This window comes from Mobula hypostoma, chromosome 6 (genome assembly GCF_963921235.1).
Source record: "Mobula hypostoma chromosome 6, sMobHyp1.1, whole genome shotgun sequence".
In the NCBI taxonomy this organism is placed as follows: Eukaryota; Metazoa; Chordata; class Chondrichthyes; order Myliobatiformes; family Myliobatidae; genus Mobula; species Mobula hypostoma.
The window spans coordinates 176150194-176176343 of NC_086102.1; the positions used below are offsets into that span (position 1 = coordinate 176150194).

The 26150-nt window shown below is 41.4% G+C and overlaps 1 protein-coding gene across 2 annotated transcripts in view; it reads right to left on the reverse strand.

Annotated features, from left to right (window-relative positions):
- Positions 1-26150, reverse strand: part of cd302 (CD302 molecule) — a 39897-nt gene that overhangs the window by 6678 nt on the left and 7069 nt on the right. For both annotated transcript variants that reach the window (XM_063050135.1, XM_063050134.1), the window contains exons 2-4: positions 24727-24834; positions 22917-23030; positions 3274-3453 (exon numbers count right to left, since the gene is read on the reverse strand). In XM_063050135.1, coding sequence (XP_062906205.1) covers positions 3274-3453; positions 22917-23030; positions 24727-24834 — 402 coding nt within the window. The remainder of the gene's footprint in view (positions 1-3273; positions 3454-22916; positions 23031-24726; positions 24835-26150) is intronic.

A 26150-nucleotide genomic window follows, 5' to 3' on the forward strand; every position in this document is an offset into this window, starting at 1 on the left:
TCAAATCCCGCCAGTCTCACAATCTCCGAACTGCATGAATATTCTAAAGGTACCATTTCATGATATCATGAAAATTTCTAATTTAATACCCCCTAGCCTTCTAAATTTCACAGAATACTGCCCTAGTTTCCATAATTCCTCACTGGTTTTATTCCAGTAAATTTAATCTTTCATACCACCAAATCGTCCTTGAGGTTTGGTAGCCAAAGCCATTCATAATATGCTGGTTACTATACTGTACTCCAATCATGGTTTTGAAAGATGTAACACAAGTTCTATGACGTGTGCTCCTCTACTCTACATACAAATGCCAGCATGACAATTGCCCTTTTGACCACCTTAAACTGATTACTGCTTTCCATTTATGTTTCAAGAAATAAACACTGGTTCCCAGGATTCTAATTCTACAGGATTACCAACCTGGGGTCCACAGACCCCTTGCTTAATAGATTTGGTCCATGACATAAAACTGTTGGGAACCTCTTGTTCTAAAAGGAAACCCCTCAACTCAGACACAGTATTTAACTACATTCATTCATTTTTCTAGCTTCGAGTTGCTTGTAAGCAGCAGGGGAATTTTGATAAGTCTGCATAGGGAAGACCTTATAACAAAATTAAATTTTACTTTTCTCCATTTATTGACTTAATAGCCCAAGGCAGAAAATCCATCCAAGTATCAATGTTTCTCTTGGATTTGCCAGAACTATTTCTTGGAATTTCTAATATTCATTGCCAGCCTGGGCACATCCCAACAGCGGTGTCTTCTCTTTTACCGCCTGTGTGAATGAGAGCCCATGCACTGTGTCATGGATATTCACTTTCTCAGCCAGAAGGTCTCTTGTTTTACCAAGCTCAGCTCTCTAAATACAGCAGATGCCACTTGTATAATCAAACAGTTGTAAGTAAACTACTAACTAACATTGTTTAGCTTCTGTTTGTAAATGGGAACCAGTGTTTATTTCTTGAAACATAAATGGAAAGCAGTAATCAGTTTGAAGTTTAAAACATAGCTTTGCAAACAAGCTTTGTTCATGGTGGACCGCTAGCCCATAACATCTAGTTTATTGCTGCTGAAGAGGTGCAATATAACACAATAAGTTATTTAATTTGGCTTCTTCAAAGAGGGTGACCATTTTTAAATAATAGCACCCACTACAAGACTGCTTAAGTTGCTGGCCACTTATTGTGGTTGTCATCAAAGTCACTGGAGAGACACTGAAGCTAGTGATATAGAAGTCTTTATTCATCATGACAAGTAGGCATTCTCTAGAGACATTTTTGGTTCAGTTCTCACAAACTTAAAAATACATCACATTTTTATACCATTAAGATCAATGGTAACAGTATGTGACACTACAATTTCAATAGTTACAATGACAATTTTTTACTTCAATATTTTGGATTGACAATGCTTCCTTTGAATTACATATCTACAGTGGGAAACACTTCTAATATTCAAACACCCCTGCCTAGACAAACCAACTGACAAAAGTATTCTAAGAATGTCTAAAGACAGATATCCAAACACCCAAGGTTAGCATCTGTGTGAGCTGACTTTCTGCGTACACAATAGATCAGCTATTAATTGAAACTATACTGATGTGTCATGTTTGATATTCCAAGTGACACCACCAGCCTATTCTGCCAGCTTGAACTCAAGTTACAATGGTGCAAATAATTTAGCCGTGTTGTCTGGTTTGATGCAGGCCAATGAACACAATCCCATTGTCTTAACATTTGGCTGATGCATATGTGAATACTCATAGTCATCATTTTGCAAACCATATCTCTTAGTCTGTGCTGTTAACTTCAGTCTACTGCCTACAATTTACAATACGAATGAAGACTGGTTCTTGTTTGAATTAATATTTGCTATATTCACATAACTCAAGAATACTCCCTGATATACCCTCCTCTTGTCCCTGGATATAAATCTATTCCAGCAAGGCCAAACTTTAACAAGGATTGATCAAGTAGGGACAGAATTAGAACTATGATAAAGGTTGTATATTTTTGAATACACTCTGCCCCTGAAAATGTTAATTCTTGCATTTAACTTGAATTTTACAATATACAAAGAAATTTATTAGGTAGAAATAGAATGTTCCTAGGATTTAGGCAGTTTAGGCATTTTGTCATGAGAGCTGCTCATAATCTGCAAGGTTATGTAATTATGCCTATATTCATGTTAAGTATGGCAAAAGAATTTTTATTCAAAAGCAATCAACACATGAAAGGTGGCACCTTGGAACTTTGAATATGATTTTGATTAGGTAAAACAGTAAATTATCTCGACTGTTGATTTATGTAACCATATACATTGCAATGCAAAGCTTCAGTTACTTCCTTAATTGAAGGCAGCATGACAAATAGTACTGATAAGTAACAAAAGACTTATGATGTAAACAATGGACACAATATTTGATGGTTCAGATTATGAACATCATTTCAGATCTACTTCAGTCATTCAATCACCTCAATTACAGGCTCCCTGATCAGTACTGTCCATTTGTGGACTTGTGCAAATCATTGCTACAGCAGGAACAAAGAGTTTACAATAAATCATGGGTTTTGTGCTCCACACTCCCAGGATTCTTTCTGATCCCAGTGTTAGACTGCCATTCTTCATAACTAAGACATTCCTACTTTGATAACTTCAATCTTTGTTGAATTAATTGAATCCATTTTGATCCAAAGTTAGCTCTCTTTTCCTACATAATTCTGAACCACTGATCTTTGGGAAGTCTGCTGTTTTTATGAATTATTGATTTTGTTTTTTTTAAACAATATTATTGCATGAAGGGAAACATGGATTTTTAAAAATCCATTAACATCTTTTGCTGGACATTTATTACTGTTCATAAATTTTGAACATTTCCTAAAATTAAAAAAAAACATGTTTGAAAGGAGATGGACAAATTGATGTCAATTTGTAGTAAAGGAACCTTGTTAAAATTGGACAGATTCATTTTGGACATGTAAAAAAAAAACAGGCATATAAATGTAAACTTTTCCAAAGCTAAAATACACTGAAAATAGCCAATGCATATTGATTTCAGAATTTATTACAACTTTATCTGGATGATGTATACAACATCACTAATAATGCTCCCCAGAATCAGCAATAATTTGTTGACAATGCAAAGACAGCTTGTTAGAGAAATTAATACCATGTAAAGAATGGAGCAGAAGTTTCTAATATTTCATTCAAGAACTAGTAATCATGTGATGTAAAATATACAGTGCAAGAAAAAAATATTGTATCTTACTCACATGTTGTTGTTTCACACATGACTGAGCTTCCAAAGTCATCATCACAGTTAACAGTTTTCCATTTCCCTGACTCTATGCCCATGACAGCGCATGTGTCAATGTTACTTTCTTCCGTTGGCTCACCAGGATCCCAATTTGAGTAATTTACTGCAGACTGATCAAGCCAAATGAAGGTATCACCTGAAAGAGAAAGAAAACCATTTTTTGGTAGAGAGCAGGAAGTAATCACCAGAGAGAAGTTTATCTTAATAAAACTTGATATTTCACTGCATGTTACTCTCAAATTTTCGTAGTATCAACATTCTGTTCAATATGATTGTGCGTGATCATATTATGATTGTGTTCAACTTGAAATTTGATAGGGATAAAGTATGATGTAGCAATATTTCAGTGGAGTAAGGGGAATTACAGCAGTATGAGAGAGGAGTTGGCCAAAGTAAATTGGAAGGAGCTGCTGGCAGGAATGTCAGCAGAGCAGCAATGGCGAGCGTTTCTGGGAAAAATGAGAAAGGTGCAGGACATGTGTATTCCAAAAAATGAAGAAATATTAAATGGTAAAATAGTATAAATGTGGCTGACAAGGGAAGTCAAAGCTATTGTAAAAGCAAAAGAAAGGGCATACAACAAAGCAAAAATTAGTGGGAAGATAGAAGATTGGGAAGTTTTTAAAAACCTACAGAGAGCAACTAAAAAAAAACCATTAGAAGAGAAAAGATGAAATATGAAAGCAAGCTGGCAAATAATATCAAAGTGGAGAGTAAAAGTTTTATCAATTATATTAAAAAGAGAGATGAGAGTGGATATAAGACCACTAGAAAATGAGGCAGGAGAAATAATAACGGGGGACAAGGAGATGGCTGATGAACTAAATGATTATTTTGTGGCAGTCTTCACTGTGGAAGATACTAGCAGTAAGCCTGATGTTGTAGTGTGTGAAGGAAGAGAAGTGAGTGTAGTTACTGTTACAAGAGAGAAGGTGCTCAAAAAGCTGAAAGACCTAAAAGTACATAAGTCAGTTGGACCAGAGGAACTGCACCCTAGAAGTTCTGAAAGAGGTAGTATTAGAGATGTGTGTGTGTGTGTGTGTGTGTGTGTGTGTGTGTGTGTATGTATGTATTTGCTCACAGGGTGTGTGTGAAGTGTCTAGTGCAGTAGTGTAGTAGTGCTTGTAGTTAGTGCATGCTGTATACCACATAGTGCTCTTCGCTTGCTACTCTCTGCTTACAGCTATTGCCGCTGGCTAGTCTTCTTAATAAAGGGTGAAAAGAGGAGCCAAGTGTGTAAGCCTCCTCCTGCCAGTACAGGGCCTCTCCACCACCAAGACTCCTGCAGTGCCTCCTTGGGGCCACACATGGAAACTGGGTATCTTACAGTCCCAGGCTAAACTACAGGGGATCTCGGAGCAGCAGTGGGCCCCAGAGACGTGGCGTGCAAGCCCACCACTGTGTGGATATGCCCTGGTGCCCGTCAACCACTGCCCCAGCTATGGGCAAATAGCCCCACTGCCTTGTAGTAGGTCTGTTGAGACAAGGCTAAGGGAGAACACCCTGACAGAAAAGCAATGCGCGGGCGGCGCGCAATAGGCGGGCCTTAGCAGACAAAGGACCCGGAAGCCTCCTGCACCCAAGATGTGGGACCGATTGTCCTGGGATCATCCTTGCCATCGGGATTTACCTCAATATGGTGAAGATAGTGCTACAGGGGACGGTGCACCCCCTGTGGCACTTTAAAATCTTCCTTGCATAGGTCCCCACCCCTGACCATGGTGAACAATACCTGGACCCTACAAATGGTTGAAGTCTGACAGTAATGGGGCTTCTGGCAATGGGAGCAGGTACGAATGGACTGGGAGCTTCTAGTCAGAACCCTGCATGGCAGCAGCACAGGGTATTTGGTTGCTAGCAGCTGGGACTGAGTGGCAGCTGTTTTTGGCAGACCCCTGTGCAACTGAGCAGCCTTATTTAGGGATCGCACTGCCCACCCCAATTGGGGAAGGGCTTAGAAAAGGTGGCCTAAAAATTGCCCATTCAATCACTCACCCGGATAGGTTACCGCTCCTATCGGGTTATTCCACCACTGCGGTCGAAATAAGAAACAATACAACCTAAAACTGGCAACACGGCATGTAAGGATTCTCCTGGACTTGTATGGCATCTCTGACAGACCTCACCGGAGAACAACCTTGATCGCTGCTGAGCTGAGGTGCTACAACCTCGACATTGCTGCCCTGAGTGAGACCAAGCTGCTGGATGAAGGCTCTTTAACAGAGGAAGGGATGGGTTACACCTTCTTCTGGAAAGGTTTCCCCCCATGTGAACAACATCTCCACGGAGTAGGATTGGCCATCAAGATCACCTTTCTCCCAAGTCTCTCAGAAACACCTGTTGGCATTAGTGAAAGACTAATGACCCTCCATATCCCCCTGGCAAAGAAACGTTATGCCACGCTTCTCAGTGCCTATGCACCAACTTTGTCATCTGAGAATGAGGCCAAGGAATGCTTTTATCAGACATTGGATGAAGCTTTTTGCCGGATCCCTTAGAATGATAAGATCTTTTTTGCTTGGGGACTTCCAACGCCAGGGTGGGACAGAACAACAGGATATGGAGTGGAGTGCTAGGTAGGCATGGTATTGGCAAGGTGAATGCAGATGGCAGGAGGCTACTTACTCTGCTCTGAACATAACCAACACCATCTTCCAGCAGAAGGCAAAATATAAGACCTCGTGGATGCACCCTCGCTCTAAACATTGGCACATGATCGACTTCATCATTGTGAGACGTAGTGACATCAAGGATGTTCTCATCACCCATGCCATGAGAGGTGCAGAGTGCTGTACTGACCACCTTACGATTGTGGCCAAGCTCCATATGAAAGTGCATCCCCCCTTGCAGCTTCAAAAACCCAATAAAAAGTGGCTAAATTGCAACCGCCTGAGAAACACAGAAGCAAGAAGTGAGTTTTGACGCATCCTAGCTGAGAAACTAAGGGAGCTGGAACCTTGTCTGAGCTCAGAAAATACTATGGAACAACAATGAACCTATCTCAGCTCTGTGCTCTATGAGGCAGCAGCCTAATCCATCAGCCGTAAGAGCAGGAACCACCAAGACTGGTTTGACAATAACTCAGACACCATCCACAACTTGCTTAAGGATGTGCACAAAGCACACCAGGCAACTTTAGACAACCTGTCATCCATCAGCATCAGGCAGCATTGGCAGGCAGCTTGGAGGAAAGTGCAAACGGCAATATGGGTCATACAAAATGAGTGGTGGACTGAAAAGGCACATGAAGTCCAGTCCTTTGCTGATAATAATGACATGCATAATTTTTACAATGCTGTCAAAACCATCTACGGCCCAATAAATCGATGCGTAACTCCCCTGAAAACAGCAGATGGTCTAACACTTCTGAAGAATCAGAATATCATTCTGCTGAGGTGGGCTGAGCATTTTAACACCCTGCTTAATGAGGACTCTGACGCAGACCCCACCATCCTGTATGAACTGCCTGAACTTCCTCTTATCCACGACTTCAGTCTACCACCAACCTTCCAGGAGGTTTTATCAGCTGTCCATTCCCTTAAGAACGAGAAGTCCCCTGGCACTGACAATATCCCTGCTGAATTACTGAAGAATGGGGGGTACATGTGTATGCGCACCCTCTACCAGTACATCACCAGGGCCTGGACTGATGAGAACATCCCACAGCAATGGCGCAATGCAAACATCGTTGTTATTTATAAGAACAAGGGTGACAAGGCTATCTGCGGCAATAGTAGGGGCATATCACTCCTTTCTGTTGCTGGAAAGGTCCTGGCTAAGAGACTCATCAGCAACATCTCCCAGTCAATGCTGCCTGAATTGCAGTGTGGATTTAGGAAGGACAATCGACATGATCTTCACAGCCCAGCTGCTTCAGGAAAAGTGCCGGGAGCAACATCAGGACCTGGTTATGGCCTTTGTAGACCTCTCCAAAGCATTCGACACTGTGCAAAGAGAGCTCTTATAGGATGTCCTCCTCAGGTTTGGCTGTGCCAATAAATTTGTTAACATCCACTGCCAGTTCCACGATGGGATAACTGCTCGCGTGACCATAGGAGGACAAGAGTCCAAGCCCTTCCTTGTACGCACAGGGGTGAGGCAGGGGTGTGTGCTAGCGCCAGTGCTCTTTAACATCTTCCTCTTGTGTGTTACCAAGCTTCTCCACAACGAGATTAAGGACAGCAGCCATGTGGCAGTGGACGTCAGATTAGATGGCAACCTCTTTGACATCAGGAGGCTCCACACAATCACTAAACTCCGTAGGGAGTGGGTCCTGGAGCTGCAGTGTGCAGACAACTATGCTCTTGTGGCCCATACTCTGGAGGATCTTCAGACTGTCCTTGCTGTGGCGGTGAGAGCGTACAGCAGGATGGGGCTGACTGTCAATACCACCAAGACAGAAGTGGTTTGCCAATGGAGTACCAGTGTCCCACCCACTCTACCTGCCCTCACTGTTGGTGATGAAAAGCTGTCAGTAGTGCCATCTTTCAAATACCTGGGGAGCATTCTCTCTGAGGATAGCGGCATTGACGACGACATCCAGAGCTGCATTAAACAGGCATCAATTGCCTTTGGGAGACTTCGGCGTAGAGTCTTTCAGAACGGGAACCTTCATTCCTCCACAAAGGTCGCCGTATCCCAAGCCATCTGTGTCACCACCCTTCTTTATAGCTGTGAAGCTTGGGTAACCTACAGCCGTCACATCAAGTCCTTGGAGCGCTTCCATATAAGCTGCCTCCAGCGCATCCTAGGAATTACCTGGCGTGAGCAGGTGCCTCACACTGAAATACTTGTAAAGACCAACTGCAGAAGTACTGAGGCCATGATCACCCAGCGTCAGCTGCAGTGGGTGGGGCACATGATAAGGATTTCCCCCATGTCGGCTACCCCGCAGAGTGTTATACTGTCAGCTACATCATGGTCGACGCTCAGCTGGAGGGCCAAAGAAGTGCTATAAAGATCAGATGAAGAATGCTTTAAGGAAGTGCAAGATTAGACCCGAGGACCTAGAGGATGTTGCTGCTGACTGTACCACTTGGCGACAGCTGTGTAGGAATGGGGTTCGTATTCTGGAGATGGAAAAAAAACATCCAGAAGACTGCAGAAGAGAGCCAGGAGAAATGCAGCCATGGTTGCCACCACTACCACATATACATGTCCCACCTGTAATCGAGCTTGTGGGTCCAGGATAGGACTGTATGGACATCAAAGATCTCACCATTAAAGGAGTGGACATCGTCATTGGATTTCAATGGACAACCGAAGAAGTGTTAGAGATTGTGGTGGCATTAACCAATTTCCCCCGGGATCAATAAAGTATTACCATGACTACTATGAAACTATTAGAAATGATCTTTCAAAAATCATTGGACTCTGGCATGCTGCCAGAGGACTGGAAAATTGCAAATGTCACTCCACTCTTTAAGAAAGGAGGAATGCAGCAGAAAGGAAATTATAGACGAAGTTAGGCTGACCTCAGTGGTTGGGAAGATGTTAGGTTCAATTGTTAAGGATGAGGTGATGGAGTACTTGGTGACACAGAACAAGATAATACAACACTGACATGGTTTCCTTCAGGGAAAATCCTGCCTGACAAACCTGTTGGAATTCTTTGAGGAGATTACAAGTAGGATAGATAAAGGGGATGCAGTGGATGTTGGATATTTGGAGTTGCAGAAGGCCTTTGACAAGGTGCCACAGATGAGGCTGCTTATCAAGTTAAGAGCCCATGATATTACAGGAAAATTACTAATGAGGTTAGAGCATTGGCTGATAGGTAGGAGGCAGCCAGTGGGAATAAAAGGATCCTTTTCTGGTTGGCTGCCAGTGACTAGTGGTGTTCTGCAGGGGTCAGTGTTGGGACCACTTCTTTTTATTTTGTATATAAATGATTTAGATGATGGAATAGATGGTTTGTTACAGTCAATGTTGTAACAGAGGAGACCCAGCAACTGTTTACCAAATAATCTCCACTCAGTGGCAACTTTATTAGGTACACCTTCTCATAAATGTGAAGATCTAATCAGCCAATCATGTGGCAGCAACTCAATGCATAAAAGCCTGCAGACATGGTCAAGAGGTTTAGTTCTTGTTCAGACCAAACATTACAATGGGGAAGAAATGTGATGTACGGTGTCTATAAAAAGTATTTACTCCCCTTGGAAGTTTCTGTGTTTTATTGTTTTACAACATTGAATCACAGTGGATTTAATTTAGTTTCTTTGACACTGTTCAACAGAAAAAGACTATTTTGTGTCAAAGTGATCGAAATTAATTACAAATATAAAGCACAGAATAATTGATTGCATAAGCATTCACCCCCTTCAAGTCAGTATTTAGTTGATGCACCTTTGGTAGCAATGAGTCTCTGTGGATAGGTTTCTATCAGCTTTGCAGCTTCCCCCCCATTTTTCTTTACAAAACTGCTCAACCTCTGGACTCTAACTTGGCCACTCTAAAACATTAACTTTATTGTTTTAAGCCATCCTGTGTTGCCCTGGCTTTATGCTTGGGGTCATTGTCTTGCTGGAAAACAAATCATCTCCCAAGTCGTAGTTCTCTTGCGGACTGCATTAAGTTTTCCTCCAGGATTTTCCTGTATTTTGCTGTGTTCATCTTACTCTCTAACTTCACAAGCCTTACAGGGCCTGCTGCAGTGAAACATCCCCAACAGCATGATGTAGACACAACCATACTTCATGGTAGGGATGGTGCGTTTTTGATGATGTGTGTTGTTTGGCTTATGTCAAGCATTCATCAGAATATAGAACTTTCTTCCAGCTGACGTTAGAGTCTCCCATATGCCTTCTGGCAAACTCTAGCTGAGATTTCATGCAAGTTTTTCTTTCACCGTGGCTTTCTCTTTGCCACTCTCCCATAAAGATGCAACTGGTGAAGTACCTGGGCAACAGTTGTTTTATGCACAGTCTCTCCTGTCTCAGCCACTGAAGCTTGTAACTCCTCCAGAGTTGTCATAGGTCTCCTAGTGGTCTCCGTCATGTCTCCTTCCTGCAAGGTCACTCAGTTTTTGAAGATGACCTGCTCTTGGCAGATTTACAGCTGTTCCATATTCTTTTCCTTTCTCGATGATTGACTAAACTGCACTCCAAGAGATATTCAGCGACTTGGAAATTTTCTTGTATCCACCTCCTGACTTGTGCTTTTCAATAACCTTTTCGCGGGTGTTCTTTTGCCTTCATGGTGTAGCTTTTGCCAGGATACTGACTCAACATCAGGTGGACTTTCCAGATACAGGTGTATTTTCACTACAATCAATTGAAACACCTTGACTGCACACAGGTCTCCAAAAACAGATCTCTATTTAACTAATTATGTGACTTTAAAAACCAGTTGGCTGCACCAGTGATGATTTGGTGTGTTATTTTAAAAAAAGGGGGGGGGGATTTTGAACACTTATGCAATCAATTATTTTGTGTTTTATGTTTCTAATTACTTTGGATCACTTTGTAGAGATCTGATTTCACTTTGACATGAAAGTCTTTTTCTGTTGATCAGTCTCAAAAAAGTCAAAATAAATCTACTATGATTCAATGTTGTAAAACAATAAAACATGAAAACTTCCAAGGGAGGTGAATACTTTTCATAGGCACTGTAAGTGCTTCGGCTGTAGAACGATTGTTAGTGCCAGACAGGGTGGTTTGTGTACCTCAGAAACTGCTGATCGGGGATTTTCACACACAACAGTCTCTTAAATTGTGCAGAGAATGGTGTGAGAAATGAAAAACATTCAGTGAGCAGCGTATCTGTGAGTGAAAATACTTTGTTAATAAGAGACATCAGAGGAAAATGGGAAGACTAGTTACAGCCGACACACAGGTGACAGTAACTCAAATAACAACAGTGGTGTGCAGAAGAGCATCTCCGAATGCAAAAGAAGTCGGTATTGAAGTGGATGGGTTACAGCAGAAGACCACACTGGATTTCATTCCTATACTTAATAAAAGTGGCCACTGAGTACAGTTTTATCATGATGAGATATTTATGTTTGCCATAGCTCAATAATTTATGCACTCATTGGATGTGCATATTACAGGTTGGTCTGTTACTTATTACCAATCATCATTACATCATGAACTGAAGACAGTTAAGAGTCTCTTAATTGGGGAAGTGAAGGGGTGTGTTAGGAGTCATGGAGACCATAGAGTTATAGTAGAGTACAGCATAGAAACAGACCCTTCAGCCTATCTAGACCATGCTGAGCCATTTAAATTTCCCAGTCCTATCGACCTGCAGCGGGCCCATAGCCCTCCATACCTCTACCATCCATGTACCTATCCAAACTTCCCTTAAATGTTGAAATCCAGCTTGCATGCACTACTGGTGCAAGCAGTTCATTCCACACTCTCATGGCCCTCTGAGTGAAGAAGTTTCCCCTTATGTTCCCTGTAATGTATGGATCTATTTCTTTTAGAGCAATGAACCTCCCCCGCCCCCCCACCGACTTAGAACTAAGCATCGATCTGTTGTCTGTGCATGCACTATTGTCTACAAATGCGTATTGCTCTCTCTCTCACTGCAATGTGAATACACCAGTTAAGGCCATCACCACATGCTTTTATTTAATACATATGTACAAACGTAGTTGTGCACAGACACAACAAATCGGCGACAAGTATGAACCTGAATGTCAGAAAATGTTATGAGCTGCACCAATAGTTACGGGACAAAACAGCAAGAGTAAAATAGTACAGAGAAGGCTGTCATGGACACTAACAAAGGCATGAGTACAGTGCATTATACACAATGAAATACGTGATGAATTTAAAGTGAAAATAACATGGTGATGGCTTCAGTTGGAAAAATTAATTAATTTGATAGTGCTAATCAAGGCTGGGAGTCATATCAAGAGGGTTGAACTATATTGTAATGTGAACAACGTAAAGGAGCAAAAGAAAGCTCCTACAATTCTTAACTTAATGTGCGCAGGAACATACCTTTCGCAACCTAGTAACCCTGAAAAGCCAGCAAGCAAGACGTTTGATGTAGTTGTTACAATTGTACATAATCAATTGAATCTTAAACCACTGGTATTAGCTGAGAGATTTAGATTTTACAAAAGGAGCCAGTCAAAAGATGAAAGTATTTCTGAATACATTGCAGAACTGCATCAACTTTCCCAGGACTTTAGATATGGACTTTCTGATGCATTAAGGGACCGGCTTGCATGTGACATGCATAGTCAAAGCACTCAAAAGAGGCTACTGTCCAAAAGAGACCTAACCTTACAACGGGCATTGACTATTGCAATATCATTAGAGACTGCAGCAAACGATGCAGCGGAACTACGGAAAAGGAGTTTAGAATGTGAAATGCACAAAATGACCCTGAATAGTGCAAAAAGCTGAAGATGTTATCGATGAGGCAAATCCTCCTATGATGCAAATGACCGTTGATTCGAAGAAAAGGTCTGCAGACAAGGTCGCAAAGAAAGAATTTGCAAGGCAGACGAAAAGCACAACCTAGTGAAAAGTTTCAAACACTAAACTAAATAAATGCATAAAGTTACCGAACGTAAAACAGAATCAGACAACATAGAGCCTGCCAAAGGTGTACTGTCATGCCTAGAATTGCATAGAAAAGCAGATTACAAAATCATCTGGATCACAACAGATGTGTCTGGTGTAAAACTGAAAATTGAGCTGTACACAGGGTCAGCTTTGTCCATAATTCCAGAGGCTGACTACAACAGACTGCTTTCTAAGATACCATTAGAGAAGACCTCAGTGATGCTAAAGACTTACCCAGGTGAAAAAGTATCTCCCAAAGGCAAACTGAAGGTAAATGTGATATGTGGAGGCCAAGCACAACAGTTAGAGCTTTATGTATTGAAAAGTGGAGGACCAGCACTTGTTGGATGTGAATGGTTGAGAAAAATCCAACTAGACTGGCATTCAAGCAAAGCTCTCAGTGCGATATCAATAGGTAATGGCAGGCAAAATGGTAGCACTAATCAGAGGCTGTCACAGCTGCTTAATGCTAATATGGTGTTTGAGAAGGGGATTGGTAAACTCAAAGGCATGAAGACCAGAATTGAACTGGATGAAACAACAACACCAATATTCTATAAAGCCTGTACACTGCCTTACGCATTATGTCCTAAAGTTGATGCTGTACCTCAGAACCTGAAGGTGTCTGGAATTCCCTTCAAGTTTGAGCGCAGCGATTGGGCCATGCCTATTGTCCTGGTGATCAAGAAAGGGAAGGCTGGAGCTGTTCATCTGTGGGGATTTCAAGATGAGCATCAATCCAGTGCTGTGCACTGTGCAGCATCCCCTGCCACGATTGGAAGACATTTTTGCATCTTTGGCAGCTGGGGAGAGGTTTTCAAAGATTGACTTGTCACAAGCCTATCTGCAAATGGAGATTGAGAAGTCAAGCAGTAAGTTCCTCTCAATCAACACTCACACGGGACTGTTCCAGTATAACTGACTCATCTTTCAGCTCCAGCAATTTGGCAAAGAACAATGGACCAAGTGCTCCAAGATATCCCAAGAACATAATGTTACCTTAATAACATTATCGTGACAGGTAAAAATGATGATGAGCACCCCCAGAACCCTAGTAAAGTGTCTACCAGGCTGAGTGAATATGGTCTGCACTCAGAGAGACAAATGTGAGTTTTTCAAATCTCATATTGTGGACATGTCATTTACAAGCATGACTTACATAATAGAAGATGGACGCAGTGATTTAGGCACCCAAACCAGAAAATATGTCACAACTCCATAAGACATAAGAACAGAATTAGGCCATTTGGTCCATCAAGTCTGCTATGCCATTCATTCATGGTTGACCCTTCTTCCCTTCCTCAGCTCCACTTACTGGCCTTCTCCTCGTAACCTTTGATGCTGTGTCCAATGAAGAACATATTAAGCTCTGTCTTAAATACACCCAACAACCTGGCCTCCACAGCTGCCTGTGGTGATAAATTCCACAAATTCATCACCCTCTGGCAAAAGAAACTTCTCCTTATCTCTGTTTTAAACAGATCCTCTCTATCCTGAGGCTGTGTCCTCTTGTCCTAGACTCACCCCCCCCGCCCCCATGGGAAACATCCTTTCCCTATCTACTCTGTCTATGCCTTTCAAAAACTGAAAGGTTTCAATGGGATTCCTCCTCATCCTTCTAAATTCCAGCAAGCACAGAACCAGAACTATCAAATGTTCCTCATACGATAAACCTTTCATTCCCAGAATCATCCTTGTGAACCTCCTCTGAACTCTCTCCAATGCCAGCCAGTACATCTTTTCTTAGATGAGGGGTCCAAAATTGTTCACAATACTCAGGTCATACTTGGACCCTGTAAACTACTACCACTGGTTTCTCCCAAAGATTGCTACAGTGCTGCATCCATTGAACGCACTGTTGCAGACTGAAGCAAAATGAGAATGGTCAGAAAGATGTGAAAGATCATTCATGGAAACAGAAACTAATAACATCCGATGAACTGCTCACCCATTATGACCCATCCCTGCCCATCAGGCTGGCGTGCAATGCATCCCCTTATGTCAAACAAGGAATGACCCAACATTGTCAAAAATTTATGACATCACTGTGCAAGGACGGCCAGCTCAGGGTAATCCTGTGTTCCCAGAATTCTCTGCGAGTGGAGACCAACTGTCTGTATGTCAAAGAACCCTCATGTGTGGATCTCGTGTTGTGGTTCCATCTAAACTGCACACCAGAGTGTTAGAGAATCTGCATGAAGGAGACCTGGGTACAGTCAAGATGAAGAACCTTGCCCGGAGCTACGTGTGGTGGCCGGGAATAAACAGATTGAAGACTTGGCCAAAAGCTGTTTGAGATGCTACAAAGTTCAAAATGCACCTCCACAGGCACCGTTACACCTGTGGGAGTACAGTCAACACCATGGCAAAGAGTGCATATTGACTTTGCTGGGCTATTCATGGACTCCACGTTTCTGATTGCAGTGTATACCCATTTGAAGTGACTGGAGGTTATATCAATGAAGTCAACCACCTCAGAAAAGACCGTCTCCACTCTGAGGACTATCTTTGCAAGAAATAGCTTACCAAAACAAAAATTCAGAGTGAGAACTGGACCACTGATGTACACAGTGGGTGTTGGATATCAGACATGGAGACGTCATGTGGACCAGATACTGGTTGCTCAACTGAAAAACACGAGTCGATTGCATCCATCAAGATGTACACATTACAGTCACCAGACTTAGCTCTCAATGATAATCATGTCACTGACAGCAATGTGATACCGAAAACCGAGAATGTTGTCTTAGACAAGACACCTACCAAACCTGACACCACTCCGCAGATCCAGAGGTGCGACGAGAACGTTATCATTGACTAGACACCTGCTAAACCTGATGCCACTCCACAGGTCCAGAGGCACTATCCTGAAAGGAAGGGTACCTCCCTAAAGACTGAATCTTTAGACCTGTGAAGTTGATTAAGGACTGCTATTGTAAAAGCATGTTTATTTGGAACATGGGTTTATGAAAGGGAAATTAAATGTTTTGTACATATACAGTTTTATGTTGCACTAATCCAAAGGGAGAGGAAGTATAATCTATGGATTTATTTCTTTTAGCGCAATGACACCTGCCCCCCAGCACTACGTATTGATCTGCTGTCTGCGCATACACCTTTGTCTATGCATGCACATTGCTCTCTGCAACGTGAATACACAAGTTAAAGCCACCACCCGCATGTGTGCTTTTATTTAACTGCTATGCAGATGTGCACAACTTTTCATCTTTCACCCTTAACACATGATATTTAGTCATAGTCCCACCCAACCTCAGTGGAAAAAGCCTGTTTGCATTTACTCTATCTATATCCCTCACAATTTTGTGTACCTTTATCAAATCTTCTCTGAATCTTTCACATTCCAAGGAATAAAATCCTAACCTATTCAATCTTTTCAAATAACTCACATTCTCCAGATCCAGCAACATACTTGTAAATTTTCTCTGTACTCTTTCAACCTTGATATCTTTCCTGCAGGTAGGTGACCAAAACTGCACACAATACTCCAAATCAGGCTGCACCAATGTCTTGTAGAACATCAACATAACATCCTATCTCCTGTCCTCAATGCATTGATTCATGACGGCCAATATACCGAAACTTTCTTTGCGACCGTATCTGCTTGTGACACCACTTTTAATGAATTATGGACCAGTAAGTTTGGTAGATTTCATTCCTTGAAGGATGTTGGTTAGTTTAGAAGAGTCTTTAAAATAGTATGATAGTTTCATTTTCAATCAATATTAGTCTTTATTCTATTTGCATTATTTTGCAGTAGCAAAGTCTGCATGTGAAACTATTGTATTTGTATATTACATGAGTATTAGCTATTCCTGATTAAATCTGTAGCCCAAAGGATGTTCCTTTATCATAAATATCCTTCAGCCTGACATGCCCATGCTGTCCAGTGAATATGTTTATGCGTTCTTTCTAGTTCTAGTTCTTGGTCCATAGTTTTCTCCAGTTTTCTCCAATTTAAGAACTCATCCTGAAATTTTGCGAGAATCTCTCATTCTACCACCTCTTCAAGCAGTGTTGTCCAGATTTAAAACTGTCTCTCAGTGAAAATATTGTTCCTTAGGTCCAATTTAGAACTTAACACCCAAACTTAAACCTCTTGTTGTTTGACCATACACCTCCACTATAAAGAAAAAAATCACACAAGATTTAAACACACAAAAGATTATTGAGAAAAGTACAGCACAGAAACATGACCTTTGGCCTATCTTCTCTATGTCAAACTATTTAAACTGCCTACTCCCATTGATCGGCACCAGGACCATAACCCTTCATCTTCCTCCCATCCATGTACCTACCGAAGTTTCTCTTAAACATTGAAGTTTGTGCTTGTGCTGCCAGCTCATTCCACAACAGAGGACCAATCATCTCTGTACTGTTTTACTGTAGTATCTCTTCCTACTTTGCAACTGCTCCATTTCCTTTCAATTGTCATTATCAGCTTTCCACTTGCAGCGGTTTGCCAGCATAGTTTTTGAGATGCCTTGCTGTGCATAAACTTGAATGATTTAACCAAGTTTTAACTATAGCTAGAGCAATGATTCCCAATGGAGGTGGTTATTTGTGCTTAAGGGGGTGTTAGAGGAAATAGAAGTCGTCGAGGGGCATTCAGGGTTCTTGGGGGGAGGGGGCGGTAAGTGGCACCTTAATCTGAGGCACGAGACCTGATCGACCATTAGTAGAGCAGGCACTTCCAAAAAGAAAAAGAAAGGATGAGGTAGTAGAACACAGGAAGTGAACCTGCCGATCCAGAGGATTCCTCAAGATGTACAAAGTGACCTCGGCTTCATATGTGCGGTCCAGAACCATCTTTGGGGATTATGAGACTTTACGTGATCGGTCAATTGCGCTAACTGGAATAGTATAAAGGTAGCTTGCTGAACACCAGCTCTATCCCAACTAACATTCAGATTCCAATCTGAATCCTTGTCAGTGTAATTTTTGCTGTTGTGATCGTTTCCATCTTCGCCTCACCGTTCCTTTGTGTGCTGCTGCCATCATTCCACCTGTGTCAACTCGCTGCTGTCATCCACATCCGATAGGCATTCCCAGTTTGTGTTAATTTTTTATTTTAATTTAGCCCTGCTAATGTCGGATAAATACATACAGCGCGATCACTGAGAGTCTGAAGGCAATGAAGCCTTGCATTCTAATCCTGCTAAGAAACTACAGAAAGTGTGTCAATACAATATACCTGCATTTTGGTTTTATTCCATTCCCACCAGATCTGCGACACTCCACGTGTCTTATTTATAATACTGAACTGTCTAATGAAGCCATGAAACCATCAAGATTGCAGAAACACTTCTGTAAAAGACACCCCGAGAAGTCTACTTATGGTATTACTCAGTTCCAGAAGATAAAAGCATTGCACACTCGAGTCATTTGGTTGAGTCAAGAAGAGCTTGGGAAACAAGACTGAACTTCTACGTGGAGATGTGGCATACCTAGCTGATCTGTATGACAAAATGAACATTCCAGATACGAAACTTCAGGGCAAGAATTTCAATTTAATCCAGGCAAAAAGTGCAGTGTCCACTTTTATCAGAAAATTGGAAGTATTTAAGCAAAACATTGGGAGAAGAATGTTCTCACCGTTTCCCTGCATGGAAAGTATGACACTCTCTTTCACAGACAGTGATTTGCAAGAGTACTACTTACATCCGCAGTCAATGAGGACTTTCAGAATCAATTCAAGTAATCAAACGATTTGGAAATTCTGGGTTGGGTAATTAACCCAATACTTTGCAAGGTGTAAGAACAGGAAGAGAGCTTGCAAGAAGAAATTACTGAAATTCAGAATGATGAAGAAGCAAAAATGCTGTTCAGAAATGTTAGCTTTTTTGGTATGTGGCTACACTGTCATACAAAGTTTCTTAGGTTTTGGAGAAGAGCCAAACTGCATTTCATTGGATTTTCAACCTCCTACCTTGCTGAAAGAGGCGTCAGTGCAGTGAACCTCATAGTCACAAGAAAAAGAAACAGAACATTGTCATGCATAGGGGACTTGAGGCTTTTGCTGTCACAACTTGAACCAGATATTTCAACTCTTGCTAAAAGCCATCAAGCTCAAGGATCACATTAATATTGAAGCTGTTGTACAGGGCACAGGCACTGAGTAAGCCAGGTTTAAAGACAAATAAAAATTGAAAGCAGAATTATTTTTCTCATGTTAGCACATGGTAGACATGGTTTTACACTTACGGGGTGCTGGAAAGTATATTGTGCCTTAGAGAGCATTGGCAAGTAGGAAGGTGCTTTAGGAAGGTGTGGCAAATATGAAATTGCATTGGGGGGAGGGCGTTGGGTTAAAAAAGGTTGGGAAACACTGAGCTAGAGTAACACATTTTTACCATAATTAATGCACTACTGTTGAACTCACTTGAGACTCTCTGGAGCTGGGCACCCACATGATATAACCACAATACTACAGTCGAGATGTTACATTTATTGAAGAGGTCTTTGTGCACATCTTCACTTGTTTCCTCCTCTATTTGCTGCTTTCTTCATATGACAGAGCTCAGAACTGGGCATCTATTACATGGTTTAAGGAGCCTACTATAGGCAGGCCAGACATCAGAAGCATACAGGAGGACAGGAATCACTTGCTGCCCAGGAGTCCTAGAGTTTGGTACCAGATTTGAGATCTTGATCTTCATACATCTTCTGTCCATATTTACCAAATAATATATGGGTTCATTGTTGAACGGGGAAACATACAAGAACCCACATGGCCCACTTGTGCTCTGATTTATATTTTTATGGTACAAGTGTAAAAGGGAGGTGAGAGTTGATATTGGGCCACTGGAAAATGATGCTGGTGAGGTAGTAATGGGTGCAAAGAAATGGCAGATGAACTTAATGGGTACTTTGCATCAGTCTTCACTGTGGAAGACACTAGGAGGGTGCCAGAGGTCCGTGTGTCTCAGGGAGCAGGAGTGAGTGCCATTGCTACTACAAACGAAGAAGTTCTAGGCAAGTTCAAAGATCTTAAGGTGGATAAGTCAGCTGGACCAAATGGACTACATTCCAGATTCCTGATGAGATAACGAATGCATTAGTTGTGATCTTTCAAGAATCACATGATTCTGCCATGGGTCCCAGAGGACTGGAAGATTACAGATGTCACTCTTTAAGGGAGGAAGGCAAAAGAAAGGAAATTATAGGCCAGTTAGCCTAACCTCAGTGGTTGGGAAAGTGTTGGGAGCCTTTATTAAAGATGAGGTTTCGGAGTATTTGGAGACTAATGATAAAATCAATCAAAGTCAGCATGATTTCTGTAAAAGGAAATCATGCATAACAAAAAGGGAGTTCTTCGAGGAAGTAACAAGTAGGGTGGACAAAGGAGAGGCAGTGGATGTCATTTACTTGGATCTTCAGAAGGCATTTGATAAGGTTCCACAAATGAGGTTGCTGAATAAGATAAAATCCTATGGCATTACAGGAAAGATACGGGCATGGATAGAGGAATGTCTGACAGGCAGAAGGCAGTGACAGGGAATAAAGGGGGCCTTGTTTGGTTTGCTGCCGGTGACTGGTGGCGTTCCTCAGGGGTCAGTACTGGGACCACTACTTTTCACATTGTTTGTCAATGATTTGTGGCAAAGTCTGAAGATGATACAAAGATAGGTGGAGGGGTAGGTAGTGCTGTGGAAGCAATGCGATTGCAGCAGGACAGACAAATTGGAAGAATGGGCAAAAAGTGGCAGATAGAAAACAGTGTTGGGAAATGTGTGATAATGCACTTTGGTAAAAGGAACAATCGTGCGGATTAATACCTAAATGGGGAGAAAATTCAAACATCAGAGATGCAGAGGGACTTCGGAGTCCTCGTGCAAGACTACCAGAAGATTAATTTACAGGTTGAGTCTGTGGTAAAGGTGGCAAATGCAATGTTGATATTTATTTCAAGGGGAATAGAATATAAAAGCTAGGAGATAATGCTGAGCCTTTATAAGACACTAGTCAGGTCACAAACAAGAGAAAATCTGCAGATGCTGGAGATTCGAGCAACACACACAAAATGCTGGAGAAACTCAGCAGGCCCAAAATGTCAACTGTACTTTTTTCCATAGATGCTGCCTGGCCTGCTGAGTTCCTCCAGCATCTTGGAGTTTTGGGCTCCATATCTCAGAAAGGATGTGTTGTCATTGGGAAGAGTCCAGAGGAGGTTCACAGGGATGACTCCGGGAATGAAGGGGTTAACATATGAGGAGCATTTGGCAGCTTTGGGTCTGTACTCACTGGAATTTAGAAGAATGTAGCGGGATCTCACTGAAACCTATCGAACGTTTAAAGGAATAAATAGGGTGGATGTGGAGAGAATATTTCTCATAATGAGGTATCCAGAACTTGAGTGTGCAGCCTCAAAATTGAGGGGCAACCTTTTAGAACAGAGGAAAGGAGGATTTTTTTAAGCCAGAGAGTAGAGAATCTGTTAAATTCTCAGCCACAGACTGATGTGGAGGCCAAGTCTGTGGGTATGTTTACGGCGGAAGTTGATAAGTTTCCTGATTGGTCAGGGCATTAAAGGTTATAGACAATAGACAATAGGTGCAGGAGTAGGCCATTCAGCCCTTCAAGCCAGCACCACCATTCACTGTGATCATGGCTGATCATCCACAATCAGTACCCTTTTCCTGCCTTCTCCCCATATCCCTTCACTCCACTATCTTTAAGAGCTCTACTTCACTCTTTTTTGAAAGAATCCAGAGAATTGGCCTCCACTGCCTTCTGAGGCAGAGCATTCCACAGAACCACAACCCGCTGTGTGAAAAAGTATTACCTCAACTCCGTTCTAAATTGTCTACCCCTTATTTTGAAACTGTGGCCTCTGGTTCTGGACTCCCCCAACATCGGGAACATGTTTCCTGCCTCTAGCGTGTCCAATCCCTTAATAATCTTATATGTTTCAATCAGATCCCCTCTCATCCATATAAATTCCAGTGTATACGAGCCCAGTCGCTCCAATCTTTCAACATATGACAGTCCCGCCATCCCAGGAATTAACCTCGTGAACCTACGCTGCACTCCCTCAGTAGCTAGAATGTCCTTCCTCAAATTTGGAGACCAAAACTGTACACAATACTCCAGGTGTGGTCTCACCAGGGCCCTGAATACAACTGCAGAAGGACCTCTTTGCTCCTATACTCGATTCCCCTTGTTATGAAGGCCAGCATGCCATTAGCTTTCTTCACTGCCTGCTGTACCTGCATGCTTACTTTCAGTGACTGATGAACAAGGACACCAAGATCTCATTGTACTTCCCCTTTTCCTAACTTGACTCCATTCAGATAGTTATGGCGAGAAGGCAGGTGTACGGGGTTGAGTGGGATCCAGGATCAGCCACGATGGAATGGCAGAGCAGTCTCGATGAGCTGAATGACCTGATTCTGCTCCTATGGCCCTATGAACCCTGGACCCACAGTGATATGGTTGACTGTTAACTACATCTTGTAAAAGCAAGATTCAGGGTAGACAGCAAGCAGCTCCCGTTAAGTCCTGTAGCTTCAAAACATTAAACTAATTCAAAGGAAGTCACGGGAGTCCAAAATGCAGGTCTAACTTCGAGTTTACTTTAAAAGAGGTGCACATGTATCACATGGCAGCAGACGACGTAAGCAATTCACGTATTTATACATATGACTGGGAATGAATTACTTAAAGGAAAAAAAATGCACAGATACTCAAGATTACTCAAGTATTACTAAAATATTAAATACATAAAAGCTCACTTGACAACAGTTCCCAAAATAACAATTCTTTGAAATACAAGAACTGGAGGAATTTAAGGTGGGGGGTTATATGGGAGGCAGGGTTTGAGGGTCGGCACAACATTGTGGGCTGGAGGGCCTGTACTGTGCTGTACTATTCTATGTTCTATGTTCTTAACTGTCAAACTCAACTTTTTTGAGACTTACTCTATTTAGCTTTAGTATTCTGTAGTTCGAAATACAGCAAGACACTTAGGTGGTGACACAAAATCTTTGCAAAGACGTGTATAAACTCACTTTTGTTTTGAAAAGGACTTATTAACAAATAGACCAATACTTACTGTCTGTATCAAAAATCATGCCCAACCAAATGGTTTTAGACTGCATATTCTTTTTCAATTGATCAACAATGAATTTATTTTCCGTTTCACTAAGTACACTGACAATATTGGCACCTGGAACACAAAAGTAGATGTAATTTGTCAGAGATCAAATCAAATAAAATAAAGTTTGAATAATTTATTTCAAAACAAAACCATCAAATGCTTACTCTGAAACTGGACTTAATAAATGAGCTTGTCTGTATTCCTTAATATTTGTAGGTAACACGTCTTTTAAGAGTGAAAAGTTAAGAATAAACTAAAATCTGTGACTTTGTAATGAATCATATTTCCATACTTTAAGCAATACTTCAGTTCAAAATGACGCATAGAGAATGGGCAAAAGTAACGTCCCTGAAAAAATATTTAGTTCTAATCTACAACTCAAGGAGGATAGATCTATGATAAAGAGGTTGTAACAAAGGCTCACCAGATTCCTGAGGTGAACGATATATCCTCTGAGGAGAGATTAATCCATATTCTCTAGAGTTTAGAGGACTAAATGATTATGTCATTGAATAACACAAAATTCTTACCAGGAATAGAAACAAATGAAGGGACGATGTTTCCCCAGCCTGTGTGCTTGGAACAAGAGACTGCGGTCTTAAAATAAGCATTAGTCATTCTGAGGTGAGAAGAATCTCCTTCTGCCCGAGCCTGTTGAACACTTTAAACTCTCTAGCCACCACAACTGTAGGGATCGAGATACTGAGATCTTCAAGGTAGCAAATTGATAAACATTAGGTAGGGGAATTGAAGGACATGAGATTGATACAGGAAAGTGGCATGGGCATTAAAAATATGGACACTATCTTGTTGAATTGGAGAACAGGCTTAAAGAGTCAGATAGAATACCCCTGCTTTTATTTCTCATTTTCTTAAGTATCAAAAAATTATTAAATAATAGAAGAGTTCAAAGAAAATATTTCCTAATACAGTGTCTGTTATTCATGACTCAGAATCTTAAAGATCTCCTTTGACGATTTGTCATTTTATCCATCTGCCTCTGAAACCACTGGTGATGTTAGTCTCTTAAGACCATGAGACCATAAGGTATAGGAGCAGAATTAGGCCACTTGGCCCACCGGGTCCTCTCCAGCATTTCATCATGGCTGATCTATTTTCCCTCTCAGCCCCAGTCTCCTGCTTTCTCCCCGTATATCTTAACACCCCGACTAATCAAAAACTTATCAAACAGCCTTGAATATACTTAAAGACTTGGCCTCCTCTCAATGAATTCCACAGGTTCACCACTCGCTGGCTGAAGAAATTTCTCTTCATCTCCATTCTGAAAGGATGTCCCTGTATTCTGAGGCTGGGTCTTAGATTCTCCCCATCATAGGAAATATCCTCTCCACATCCACTCTATTGAGGCCTTTCAACATTCGATAGGTTTCATGCTTCTGAATTCCAGTGAGTACAGGCCTGATGCCATTAAACATTCCTCATACGATTAGCCTTTCAATCCCAGAATCACTTTTGTGAACCCCTTTCTAACCCTCTCCATTGTCAGCAACTCCTTTCTTAGATAAGGGAGCCAAAACTTGTTACAATATTCCAAATGAGGCCTCACCAGTCCTTTATAAAGCCTCAATATTGCATCCTTGCTAGTCCTCTCAAAATGAATGCTAACTGCATTTGCCTTCCTTTCCACTGACTAAATGTGCAGAAGAAATACAAGTTACCACTCAAATGGCAACCAAATTTTAAACATATTGCAAGTATTTTGCTTCTTCATTCAAACGAGAATAAGGCTAAAAGGAATTTTTACCAATATCTTTGCAACACTCTTGTGCTTCTTCCATTTCATAGCCAGTTCCTTGAGTTGGAAAAAAGGAGTACCATTTGTTTTCAAATGGAATCCACGTGACATCACAACCTTTAGAAAAGAAGAGAAAGATATGTATAGTCTGAGATTTCCAACATTAAATTTTGTGCAGTTGAAGCTTCTGTTGTTAAGTCAGGATTCAAATTTCTTGTGATTGTAATGATATACTCATATCCTCATATCCTCCACTAATGTTAATTAGGGTGACAATGAGGAAATTACACTTAGTTCAGTAACTGCATTCCAAACTTACATTGCAGCAACCAGCAGTGCGCGGTACTATTAATCAACAAACTTCTTATTAGTGGCAGTAAATAACTCAGTGAACCATTAAAGTTGTACTCAGGCAATTTCAAGAGATTATTGAATCATATTTTCTAAACTATTGCAATCACAGGTGCTTACAGTAAAAAAGGAAACCATGCAGTTTAGCAGGTTAAATCTGGGACTTTGCTCAGAGAGTCCAAAAGCAGTGCCAAAGTTCTGCTTTCTCTTACCAATCCTTGGTTCACGCGAATGCTAACTACCTCCGGTGGTAATCATTTTGTTTGATAAGTCTCAGTATTAAATCCAAGTTTCTTTCTCGCTCTTAATGAAAATTATAAAATTAATTTCCAATCCTCATATACAACCTGAATTAATCTCAAAATATTTCATAAATTCAATTTCTGTATTGGGGGCATGAAGTGGAAGTGGGATTGTGATGGTTACCAACTTTCTAATTTTTTTTTACAGCTGCACAGACCAAACATTACTCTGAGCAGGAAATTTTTACATGGCCTGAAAACTGCTCTGCACTTTATATTAACATTATATGAAACAAAAGTCCAGCTGCATGGCAACAAAGGCTATGTGCACAGGAGCATTTCAGTAACTGCAGGGCCACGTTCCCGTGCGGCTTAGAGCAAACACTGTTGGAGACTCTAATGAATACAGTAAACCTGTATTCGAAACCCACTACAGTAGCTGGAAATTCTAATTCTGTTAATTATAAAAGAATATTAAGTTATCAAGCTACCTCATTAATGGCAACTATTAAACTACCACATTGCTGCAAAGATCCATCTGATTTACTAATATTGATTACAGAAGAGAATCTGCCCTCCTTGTCCACAGAGGCCTTCAGTAGATTCCCAAGCTACAACAATGTTTGATTCCTAGCTGCTCAGTCTGTGTGAAGATGAAGTCCTATCTATGAAATGAAGAACCAAGTACATCAAATTGTGCCCAGGAACAATCCACAAAACAGGGGATCCAATGGTAGCAATAAAAATAATCCAAAATCTATAACCCCATGACCTAACACAATATAATCAGTGTGGAAGAGGCCAACCCTGAGTGCAGTGAGGTGGTGCAGAGTTCCAGAA